The following is a 12,523-nucleotide window of genomic DNA, read 5'->3' as shown; positions in this document are numbered from 1 at the left end:
GTTTTTTGGTTTCTTTTTTAAGGGCAGTTCTTTTGATAGGTGCCTGGAGACTGTTTTATCCTTTTACTGGAAATTAGATTTTGAAAAATGTGATAATAGTGGGATTATGCTAATGTTCGTGCAGAGAGCAGGGGTCTGGATGGGGCTTGAAGCTTTGGGCTATGGCTATGGGACCTGGGGCTTTGATGTGGGGAGTTTCCGCCTATCCCAAGGTAATATACTAGCCATATGATCACCTTTTAGGATTCTGCAAAGGCCTGAACATTATACTTCAAAAGAATTTAACACCAAATCACTTTTTTGTTGACACTACGTCTTTTCGGCTTTATTTTGTCAGGTATCATAAAGGGTCTCTAGCACATATTTTAAAGTGCTTCCTGCTTTTATTTACCGATTCAAATATGCACAGGTAAAGGGGGGAAAATGGCCACTTTTGACAATCTTGCTAATTTTTGTACTGGCCAGGATATTAAAATACTGTGCTCTGTGTGCTCTGGGTAGCCTTGAAGAGGAGGGAATGGACTGGATGGGGAGGGGGCGCTGGGCTACTGGGTTGGAATTTCAAGAATGGGATTGCAGTACTAGCAATGATTGAATTGGAAATATTTACGTGGCCCGGAATGGCTCCATAAATCTGAAGTAAAGCAACGCAGAGGGAAGGTGTTCGATGGGAATTGCATGGGTGATCCCACGCAACGTCTATGGATTTTGACGCATTTCCTGATTTACCAGAATAGGTAAACCAGGGAATGCGCCAAAAAGATACTCCTTACCAGGAGAGGCATAATGATCAGAAAGATCTTTATTTCTCCTCATTAGCTCCTCTTTCTAGGTGTGCAGCCAACGTAAAAAGGAGGAATAGGAGTCAGGATTGTTTTTGTGCAGAAAGGTGCCCCTACCTGCACAAAAAACAATCCTGCAAGCAACAGAGGCACCATAGTGCAAGGGTGCCTGTGTTAGCGCTAGGCTGCCAAAAGGACGCCAGTGCAGGGAGAAGGCAGGAATGTGCTGTACTGACTTAAATAGAATGCATTCATGCCCTTTCCCTGTCATGCAGTGCAATGCTGCAAGGTGACTTGATGCGCTGCACTGCAGGACACGTTTGTAAATCGACCCTAGAGTTTGGATTGAAATTTACAGTGTTCAAAATACAAATTTTTTAGTGAAAGGTCAGGATAATGGTTTTTCAAAAGAGGTATAAATGTGACTTTGAGGATCTAATTATGACTTTTGGCCCAGTAGAATTCACAATGTGACGATTTAGTAATTCATGCCACATTCCCCCGCCCGACTTCACCACGCCCTTTAAAAGCTTTTTTTAAGGGGGGGGGGGGGGGCTGACTCCAACACAGTATAAAACATTGTTAAGACCACTGGTCTAGAGTGATGCCCAGTAGGTGCACTTTCAAAATGTTGCAGAATGTTGCATCTTTTAACAACTACTGGCAAAGCTAGGAGATCTTGCTTTTGCGGCCTGCAGGCGATATTGAGCAGCATCTGTGAAAAGCAAAACACTTTTAGCCAATGCCACGCAGCATTAGCAGAACACAAATTGTGCCATGATGCAACATGCGTATACCGCATACACATCATAACACTACTGGTGTCTGCATCAAACAGGTGCATGAATGCTTTGCCATCTACTGAATGACATGGTTGTAACTTTATTTGCAGATCGAAGAGGACACTACTTGAAGAGGCGAATACTAAAATTAATTTATAATCTCACTAAAGCACATTCAAGCAAGCTGTGTTGGGGGATGGGGGGGTAACAGAGGGGAAAACCAGAACCCAAAGCAGAGAGCAATACAAAGTGCAAGGGGGATGTGTCAGTCAAGAGGGGAACCACACGAGGAACAGGACACAGCACGGGTGATCATCAGTATCTGGTGGGGGTCGTACCACACGAAGGACAGAGCTAAAAAACACATATTATAGTCTTATAGAGTACGTAACGAAAGAGAGAAGTAGCTCCCTAAAAGTGAGAAGCAGAAGGACAGAGTTCTACGATTCAAAAGCATTAACTGAAAACTATATTCCAGGGGAATTACAAACACAAGAGTAGGAAAGCCATCAAGTAAGCAAGGAAAAAGTGACAAAGTCAACTACTGAAAGCAATGAGTGGACTTCATGCCCACTAATGTGTTGTGAAAGAGCTCATGTGGACTGTCCCAAACAGACAGAACAAGCATTTGCAATGCAATCGGTCTTGCCTTTGGGACCTTTTGATGTATTTAGCTATGCAGCACATTAGCCTGGATGCTGAAACATCCACGGCTCTTTAACATGGAGGGAAAGTAAGCACCAAACCACATAACACACCAGGTATGGAAACACATGGAGAGAAATATTGCCTTTCAGCGGAAAATGGTATAGTCCAAAGCTCTGTTTTTAATATAAAAAGGGGGCCATCGGTGGTCATATCACTGAAAATACAAGATTTGAAGAACAAGTTACTTACCTTCAGTAACAATATATCTGTAAGAAACATTAGTTAGATTCCTTACCTTAGAATATCCCCAGGTGTCAGGCTGGATCCGGAAAATTTTGCGTAGCAGTACCCCTGAGCGTCAGTAGGCGTCGGCTGCTGCTCCGCGTCCATCGTCGGCGTAGTTGGCACCGGGATGACGTCGAAGTACTTAGACACCGCCCTCGCGCGCGGACATCAGTTCTTATACATAGCTTTTCCGCGCCAGAAATGCAGAGCCATGATAAAAACCGACACTGGTGCCATGAAACTAGGGCCCTCAAAGGGATGTACCTTAACCCTAGATATCGGTTCGCAGAACGGGGAGTATGGTTGGGGCGGTAAGGAATCTATCTAATGTTTCTTACAGATAGATCGTTACCGAAGGGAAGTAACTTGTTCATCTGAAAGAAACACGTTAGTTAGATACCTTACCTTAGAATAAATACCCCAGCAATACCAACCCCGGTGATGGGTCTGCAAACCAGGAAAACACCAGAAAATCCTGGAGAACAGAACGGCCAAAGAAGCCATCTCTCCGGACTTGGCTGTCCAGGCAGTAGTGTCTAGCAAACGTGTGCAGCGATGCCCACGTAGCTGCCTGCCAGATGTCCTGCAAGGGGACTCCCCAACCCAGGACTGTAGTATTCGCCGTGCCCCAAGTGGAATGGGCCCTCAGCCCAACAGGAGGTTCCTTTTTTTGCCAAGGAGTAGCAAACCTTGATGCACAAGATGACCCCACCGAGAGATGGTTTGTTTGTGCACCGCCCGTCCCTTCTTAGCGCCCACGTAACGAACAAAGAGCTGGTCATCCACCCGGAACTGGGGTGTGCAGTCCAGATAGAATGAGAGCGCACGTTTTGGGTCCAGATGGTGGAGCCTCTCTTCCTCTTTCGAGGGATGGGGAGGCGGAAAGAAGGTGGGCAAGGTGATGGACTGCCCGATGTGGAAGGCTGTGACTACCTTGGGCAGGAAAGAGGGACGCGTTTTTAAAACAACCTTATCCGGATGGACAGGGGAAAGGAGGCTTAGAAGAAAGCCTGGAGCTCACTCACTCTCCTGGCAGAGGTGATGGCCACCAGAAATGCAGCAATTGTGAAGTGGCTCGAAAGGTGCGCACATCTAATAAGTCAAGTTTCAAGGCATCACGAAAGGAACAAGAGGAAACATGTGAGTGATGCCCTTCAAGAATCTATTTACAACAGGGGACTTGAAAAGAGAAGGCTGATCAGGAAGCCTTAAGAAGGCTGAAATTGTAGAGAGGTAGCCCTTGATAGTGCCCAGAGCAGAGCCCTGCTGGGCAAGAGAAAGAAGAAAGAGGAGAACCTCTGAAAGAGGGGCAGAAAGGGGATCCACAGCCTTTGCTGTGCACCATGCCACAAATGTATTCCACCTGCAGGCGTATACAGATTTTGTGGAGGGACCCCTGACGGCCAGAATGACATCACAGACTTCAGGAGGCAAGTCAAATGGCCTCAACCTACGCCACTCAATCTCCAGTGGAGAATGGACAGGTTCGGGGGGAGGACCGTCCCCTGCTGCTGCGACAGAATGTCCTTCTGAAGAGACAGACGAATCAGAGGATCGACTGACATGCTGAGTAGCTCGGGATACCAGTACCTTCGTGTCCAGTCCGGAGCTACAAGGATGACTTGGGCCCGGTCGCGCCTGATCTTCAGCACTCTGAGCAGAAGTGGTATAGGTGGAAAGGCTTACAACAGTCTGCAACTCCAATCGCAACGAAAAGCATCTCCGAGCGAGTGCTGCCTTGGAAATTTCAACGCGCAGAACTGTTGACATTGCGCGTTCTCTTCTGTGGCGAATAGATCTAACCAAGGCTCTCCCCACTGCTGAAAGAGGCCTTGCGCCACGTGCGAGTTCAGATGCCATTCGTGATCCATCATGCACCGGCGGCTGAGTTTGTCCGCCCTGGCGTTCAGAGAACCTGCCAGGTGTTGAACCACCAGAGTCACGCCCTGATGTTCCAGCCACTGCAAGAGGCGCAGAGCCTCCTGGCAAAGGGTCCACGACCCCACCCCGCCCGGTTTGTTGCAGTACCACATGGCGGTGGTGTTGTCCGTGAACACCTGCACTACACTCCCCCAGACAGAGGGGAGGAATGCCTTCAGTGCAAGCCGGATCGCCCGCCGCTCCAGAAGGTTGATGTGGAGCCAGGACTCCGCCGGAGACCAGAGGCCTCTGATCTTCGCCTCTCCCATGTGGCCCCCCCAGCCCAGGAGGGTCGCATCCGTCACAACTACGTGCTCCGGTTGGGGTAGGGAGAGTGATCTGCCAATGACCCAATCACAGTACGTGAGCCACCACTGCAACTGTCTCGCAGTGCCCTCCGAGATCCGGACGTGGTCGAACAGGTTGCCCTGATGCTGGGCCGACTGAAACTTCAGGTCCCACTGCAGAGCCCGCATCCGCCACCTGGCGTGATGCACCAGAAGGATGCAGGAGGCCATCAGCCCCAGAAGCCGCAGCGTCAACCTGACCGAGACCCAGGATAAAGGCTTAAAGATCGGAATCAGAGCCTGAATATCCTGAACCCGCTGTTCGGGAGGATAAACCCGAAACTGTGCCGAATCCAGAACCGCTCCGATGAAGAGAAGCTTTTGAGAAGGACACAGGTGTGACTTCGGCACATTGATGGAGAACCCCAGCAAGTGCAGGAGGTCGGCCGTAGTCTGGAGGTGGCTGACGACTGTCTGGGGCGAGCCCGCCTTCAACAACCAGTCATCTAGATAGGGGAAGACTGACACCTAATCTGCGCAGATGAGCTGCGACCACCGCCATCACTTTCGTGAACACCCGTTGGGCGCTGGTAAGGCCAAAGGGGAGCGCGGTTAACTGAAAGTGCTCGTGGCCTACCGTGAACCGCAGGTAACGGCAGTGGGCAGGCAGGACGGGGATGTGGAAATAAGAGTCTTGCAAGTCCAACGCTACCATCCAGTCTCCGGGGTCCAAGGCAACTAAGACCTGAGCCAAAGTCAGCATCTTGAACTTCTCCTTCCGGAGGAAGCCGTTGACATTCCTCAGGTCCAAGATAGGGCGTAAGCCCCCTTTGGCCTTATTGGGAACCAGAAAGTAGTGCGAATAGCAACCACACCCTACTTCTGGCCCAGGAACGAGCTCGATGGCCCCCTTGGCCAAGAGGGCCGATACTTCCTCTTGCAGAAGTTGCAAGTGATCCCCCGACATGCGGTGGTACTGCGGTGGCATGGCTGGAGGGGTCGCCTCGAAGGGGAGGGAGTAGCCCCTCCGGACGATTTGCAGCACCCACCTGTCCGATGTGATGGTGCGCCAGTGAAGGAGGTGATGGCAAACCCTGCCCCCCTCCCCCACTGGTGTCAAATGGGCCTGAAAGCTCAGACTAGGAGGACTTTGAGGCAGATGCTGCGGGGGTGGATGTGGGCTGGCCTCGCTGTTGTCCCCTGGCACCGCCACGGCTGTTACCACGTGCGTCGCCACGCTGGATGTTAGACTGCAGCCCGTGGCTGGCAGGACGTGAAGGGGTGCCCCTTCCTTGGCCACAAAAGGAGCAAAAGGCAGACTGCTGCTGACGCTGGCCCGAGAGGCCGAAGGACTTGGCCGTAGCCCTGGAATCCTTGAAGCGTTCAAGCGCATGATCTGCCTTGCCACCAAAGAGGTGGCTGCCATCAAACTGCATGTCCATGAGGGTGTTCTGGACATCAGCAGAGAAGTTGGCGGACCTCAGCCAGGCGAACCGCCACCGTCGTTGACATCGCCCTGCCCAGTGAGTCCGTGGTATCCAGCCCACATCGTATGGAGTACCGCGCTGAGTCTCGTCCCTCCGCGAGGGCTTGCGCGAGCTTCACCCGGGCCTCCTCCGGGCACTCTGGCAGCACGGCCGCAACCGTATCCCACAGAGAGTGAGTATGACGGCCCAAAAGGGAAGCGTTGTTGACTGACTGCAACCCACAACTGAGGGAGGAGAACAGTTTCTTGCCTAACTGTTCATACCTTTTGGATTCCCGATCTGGGGGTGCAGTCGGGAATGCGGATTGGGAAGTAGAGGCATGGATAACCAGGCTCTCGGGGTGGGTGGACAGGAAGCTACGGTCGGCCGGAGCTGGGCGGTGGCGCCTGGCGACGTTCCTATTTACAGGGGGACCTGCAGCGGACCTGGACCAGGTGCCCAACAGGACGTCCATGAGAGCCTCATTAAACGGCAATAGAGGCTCCGGAGAGCCTGTCTGCGGTTTAAGGACCTCAGTGAGGATATTCGACCTCACAGTTGCGACGGGGAGCGTAAGCGCCAAGGCCTTGGCCGCCCTCGTCAGCACCACACTATAAGCAGCCCCCTCCTCCGTAGCCACGGTAGGAGGGGAGACAAAGCCAGTGTCAGGTGAAGTGTCAAGACCACTGGCTTCCCCTAGCTCGTCTGTCCAGTCCTGAAATGACTGACACTCCTGTGTCAGAGGGTCCTCAGACCCCTCCCAATCCCCTCGTCCTCCATCTCCTGAAACTCCGGGTCAAAGGATGGAGCCGGATCAAAGAAGAATGGCTCCTCAGCCAGCGTCGAATGCGGCATCGATCTACACCGGTCCGACGCCGGATCCGGACCTAGAGAGGATCAGGGACGGGGGCGACACCCGGGGGGTGACACCAGCGGGGCCGGAGCCAAAGGCCCCAGCCCGCATAGACTCCCAGTCGGGCCGCGGGGCCCGGAGGCGCTCCCGCGGGACCCGACAGAGGAGAGGGACCTCATGGCCATTCAAGGCCTCGATCTCCTCCGGCGTCGCATTCAGCCCAGGAACCGGCGGGTATGGAGCTGGCTGCGGCACCTGCGGCTCCGGCGGAAATAGTGTCGCCTGAACCCCGGTCGCGTCGGGGGGGGGAAGTCGGAAGAGCGATGTCATCTCTTCGACTTCTTGTGCCTCTTACCTGAGGACTTGGAACCCGACAAATGGTGACGACTCGTCAAGCTTCGATGACTGTGGCCCCGCGACCGGTCCATCGACCCCCTCCTGGACCCGGACCTGGAGCGGCGCCGGGCCGACTGCCAGAGCTTGAGAAGCTTACAGGACCGCTCCCGCCTGGCCTTCGACGTCAAGGCCCGGCAGACGGGGCACGACCGGTCGTCGTGGTCGGCCCCAAGGCAATAGAGGCACCGGCGGTGGGGATCGGTAACTGACATCAGTCGGTGGCAATCTTCACAGGGCTTGAACCCGGGCATCCCTACCGGCACAGAGTCGTAAAGACTCGAGAAGTGATCAAAAAGGATCGAAAAGGTTTAGTCAAAAAGTGACTAAGATACTGCTTTCTCTGGACCTGCGCTTGCTGGCGTGGAAAAAAAGAAGAACTGATGTCAGGGCGCGAGGGCGGTGTCTAAGTACTCCGACGATGTCATCCCGGCGCCAACGATGCCGACGACTGACGCGGAGCCGCAGATGACGCCTACCGACGCGCAGGGGTACTGCTATGCAAAATTTTCCAGATCCAGGCGGACGCCTGGGGATATTCTAAGGTAAGGAATCTAACTAACGTGTTTCTTTCAGATAAAAATATTATCAACGGGTGCTCGTGGAAGACCATTTCTATGGACTGGAATCTATAGAATGCTAAAGTGATTCTGGTGTTTTACTGACCTCTGCTGGTCGCTCTCCATCAAGAAAGTTAAAGAGGCAGTTGCCAGAAAATTTTAAAAAAAGTCTCAGCCGAAAGCAATTCTGTTATTTCACTGACCTCTGCAGGTTGTTTTCTATCAAGCCAGATAAATAGAGGCAGTTGAACAGAAAAAAAAGTCCCTAAGCAGAAGCAGACACGTCCTAGGGCTGATCTCCAGAGCCCACAAAGTACATACACAAATAAGTATATAATAAGTTTATACTAAAGTATATACAAGCGGTTTCGAATGCTCGACCTAAAAATCTATCCAGTGGGTGAGATCTTTAAATAGCAGTCTTTAGCCTAAGCATCGACGAGACTAAAGCATAGACAAACCAGGAAAAACGTAGAACAGTAGCAGGGCCCATATTAGATGCAACGTGATTTACTTTTAATTACACAGTCCTTTGTAGTGTAACAAAGCATAAAGATCTTTTTCCCCTCATGTTCTGTTCAATTACCCTGAAAGTAGAACCAGGACCTGCATTTTAAGCTTATCATTAGAAAGCATTGCTGCACAACCCATAAAAAATTTAATTAACTAATTTATACATCAAAACTTACATCAGCAGTTTTCCTCCCAGCGCTGGCCATAAACATTGTTTTGATACTGTTCGGTTTTGACACCACAGGCTTCTTAACGCTGGTTTTGTCTTGTGTTGCTCCTTTTGCTCGGTTTCCTGAAGGTAAAACCAATTCAATGCTCAGAGGTGAACAGTAAAACATGCAATCTTTAACTATCTACTGAAAGAACCAACGACTTCAACTGCAAATCGTCTTGCTGTGGAGAATAAAATAACCTGCCTGCTATTTTGTGATAGATTTAAACTCTAAGCAGTAATTTATGGTGTATCATCTTGGGGCAATGATTAAAGGAAATAAGGTGTCTGTGCGAAGCTAGCTTTCCAGGTTTTATTCGACAAGGGGTATCACAGGTCAGTCTCCGAAGCAGTTCAACGGTTAGAGTCACGGGTTGGTAAAAGATCTAAGCAAGTTTGGTATAGCTTTGAGATTAGCCGATCTCTATCCAGATCGGTGATCACTAAGCTCAGTGGTCTGATTTCATCCGGTACCAACGGGTAAGATGGATTCTGGGCTCGGAGAGCCCTCTGGAGCTGTTACAGTGCAAAACAGTCCATATAGAGAGCATCCTAAAATGCAAGTTTTCTGTACGGGAAAACATGTGCCAATTAAGTAAGAGGTCCCCAAAGGTAGTAAGGAAAATGCTACTTACCAATATGCATCTGTTAATTATCGTCCATACTATGCCTCTCGACAGGGGAACCACCTACACACCCAGTCATACACACAATTTTACATACGGGAGTGGGGCGACACCTGGTCACATGGCTCTATAAAGCTATTAGGGAACTCAAACGTACCACTAGAGGCTCTCAGGGCTACCTGGGAAGAGGAACTAGGCCGCTCTTTACACAAGGAATGGGAAAGGGCTCTCGAATACCCCAAAAGGTTTCCCGAAACGCGCGCTTTAAAAATATACAATTCTATGTCCTACACAGGGCCTATTTGACACCTGCACGTCTCCAACGCTTTTATCCCAAAACCCAGTTCTTGTGCCCCAGATGTCAATCGCATGCAGCGGATTTCCAACACATGTTCTGGAGCTGCCCCACATTACATTCATACTGGCAACACATACATGATTCCCTCAGAAATCTTACTGGGCTCACGTTCTTCGATACATGGGACGCCTGTGCACTGGGTATCTACCAGAGAAATAAACACAAAGTACTCCTCAGGTTTGCCTCCCTAGCTATCTTATTAGCAAAACTAAACATAGCCATGCACGGGCAGTCCCCCACAGGCCCCCCGTTCGAGGCATGGGTAGGTGCAGTGAAGAAATGGGCATTAGCAGAGGAAGAAACATTGAGGGAAGAAGAGGTGAAAGAGATACGTAAACACCCCATATCAATGGATTGGGCCATCCTACTGCATCAATTTATGCAACCACTGGCCCAAGACGACCCGGTGGGAGTTCCTCACACATCGCAAATCACACTACCACAAGGACAAGCCGCGGACATGAATGCCGGATCCCCACCGCAGGGCACACACGCAGCTAACTGACGGCAGCACCAAACTAAGAGCCTTCGGGATAAGCCGTCCTTTTGTCCCTAGACTGAGTATGGGTTCCCCCCCCCTACACCCTTGATACCCTGTTATACTACATTATCATAGGAGTACACGCCACCCTTCGGTCACATCCGATCTTTGTACTCTGCATTCCATGAGCACCCTACCAGTTATATTCGGCATGTCCTTATCAGAAGACTTCCATGGCGACTGGACATTTGACTACTAATGGCATGATTACTAATGCGCTTTGAGATAAATACGAGTAGCTGTATTATATGAGAATGTTATTTGATACAACATGCCACTGTCAATGCAAAATGTCAATAAAAACAAGTTACCAGTATGCATCTGTTCTTGGCATGTAGAGCTGTAGATTACTACACGTCAGTTTAAAAATTCCAGGAGAAGCTTCATCTCCAGTCCAGACACAGAGCACGTTATCGATATATCTCTTCCAAAGGCGCAGGTGGCCCTTGAAAAGATTGGTGTTAGAATCGATGACGTGCTCCTCGAATTGGCCTACATAAATGCAGGCCAAGCTCGGTGCCATAGTAGCGCCCATCGAGGTGCCCGTTACTTGGAGAAACATGTTGTCTTTATAACAGAATTTTTTTTTGGTTAATGCCAGCTCTATGCATTGTAAGACAAAGCTCTGGGGGGCATCATAGAACCACTCCTGTTTTTCCAATGCCCGCGCCGCTGCTACAAGTGCAGCATCTTGGGGAATACATGAGTATAGGGACTCAATGTCGATGGTGACTAGCATTTCCGTTGATGGATCAAATGTCATGTCATTCAGTACATTAAGAATGTCCATAGGGTCTCTAACAAAGGAGTTTTGTGTGATCACAGATTCGCGTAGGTAGTAATCGGCGAACTGAGATAGTGGCTCCAAAACCGATCGTATTCCTGACACAATAGGCCGACCCGGAGGCGGCCGGGTCGGCTTGTGTATTTTCGGTAAGATGTAGAAGGCCGGAGTCCTGGGATTGGTATTCACAAGGAACTCCGCCTCTTTAGATGTTATCCACTTTTTTTCTTTTGCTTTGCCTACCAGGTCTTTAATGATTTCCAAAAGTTCTAAGGTGGGATCCTTTTTCATCGGTTGGTAATTGGCACGCATATTCAATAGTCGATAAACTTCTGCCTCATAGTCACTGGTATTCAATATAACTACTGCTCCACCCTTGTCGGCACTTTTTATAGTAATGTCAGCATGGTTTTGTAAAGAGAGAACCGCTTCCCAATCACCTTTGGACATGTTCTTAAAAACCTTTTTGTTGTCGTTTAATTCCAAAGCTTCGATGTATTACTAGACTGTATGAGTGCACGGACAGTTGCTATATGTTTTTGTGCTTGGATTCTCCTTCACAGATTATGGGGTTGTAGGGTCTCCCATTCCCGGTTAGCACCATACCAAACTGTTTCTACCTTTACACTTCACGTTAATTCTTGCAGAGCTCTACTACTTCCTGTCCACAATAACCCTGTCCGCCTTACGCATGCCTCCGTGGTAGTAGGGTGTTTGCTCCCCCAGTGTATAGCTATCTTTCATTTGGCAAGAAGCAGTGAGATGGCAACAAAGCTGTATCACGAACGAGGAACTACCAGAACACTTAGATTGGGAAAATTGAACAATTCCCTTAAAGAAAGGATAAGAAGAAAGGAAAACCCCTTAATGTGAAGACGAAAATAACAAGAATAAATACTGAAACATAGACCGGTGCCAATACGTATCCTTTGAGAACAGGAAGGAACGTCTACAAAGCGGAGCAATATTTGTCCATAATTGAAAAATATTTTTTTTTTTTACCCGATGGACAACCTTAGCTTTTATAGACAATGAGAAAAAGCGGTCCTTAATCACCTTCACAGTAACTAGGGTGAATGGTGGTAAATATTAAGAATTGTGTTTAATTGTCCTGAGGAAGGTGGTGCACACAGCAGGATCCACCGAAACGCGTTGACTTGGATTCATTTGAGTGTTTTAATAATGTGTTGTAAAAGTCTAGATTATAATATATAATTGTACAGCGGATACCTTCAGAAGAAAGTATATGTACATCTGATGTTTTTAATATCTTCTTTTTACATAAATAAAAATACTTGAACGATATATACGCCTTGGCAACGTAATATACAGTTTTAGATTGTAAGTGCTTTTGTGGCTCCATTTGAGATGTGGGAAGTTTGAGTGAGTGAGACACTGGATGATTAAAGTTCTTATTAGACATCTATTAAATATCGCTGGAAAATTGTAGCAAAGTTAGACTCTAGAACAACTTGTAGTATACGGAATCAAGGGAACCTCTGCGTTTGTGGATG

General features: G+C 49.2%; 1 protein-coding gene across 1 annotated transcript in view; it reads right to left on the bottom strand.

Moving 5' to 3' along the window:
• The window catches only part of POLA1 (DNA polymerase alpha 1, catalytic subunit), a 1,864,208-nt gene that overhangs the window by 1,741,924 nt on the left and 109,761 nt on the right, over window positions 1–12,523 (bottom strand). Inside the window, exon 5 of the mRNA XM_078657805.1 lies at window positions 8,666–8,781. Within this exon, the coding sequence (XP_078513931.1) occupies window positions 8,666–8,781 (116 nt within the window). The remainder of the gene's footprint in view (window positions 1–8,665; window positions 8,782–12,523) is intronic.

Source organism: Lissotriton helveticus, chromosome 8, assembly GCF_964261635.1.
Source record: "Lissotriton helveticus chromosome 8, aLisHel1.1, whole genome shotgun sequence".
NCBI classification, from domain to species: Eukaryota; Metazoa; Chordata; class Amphibia; order Caudata; family Salamandridae; genus Lissotriton; species Lissotriton helveticus.
The sequence above is the reverse complement of the archived record's forward strand: the minus strand, read 5'-3'. Positions and strand labels throughout refer to the sequence as shown.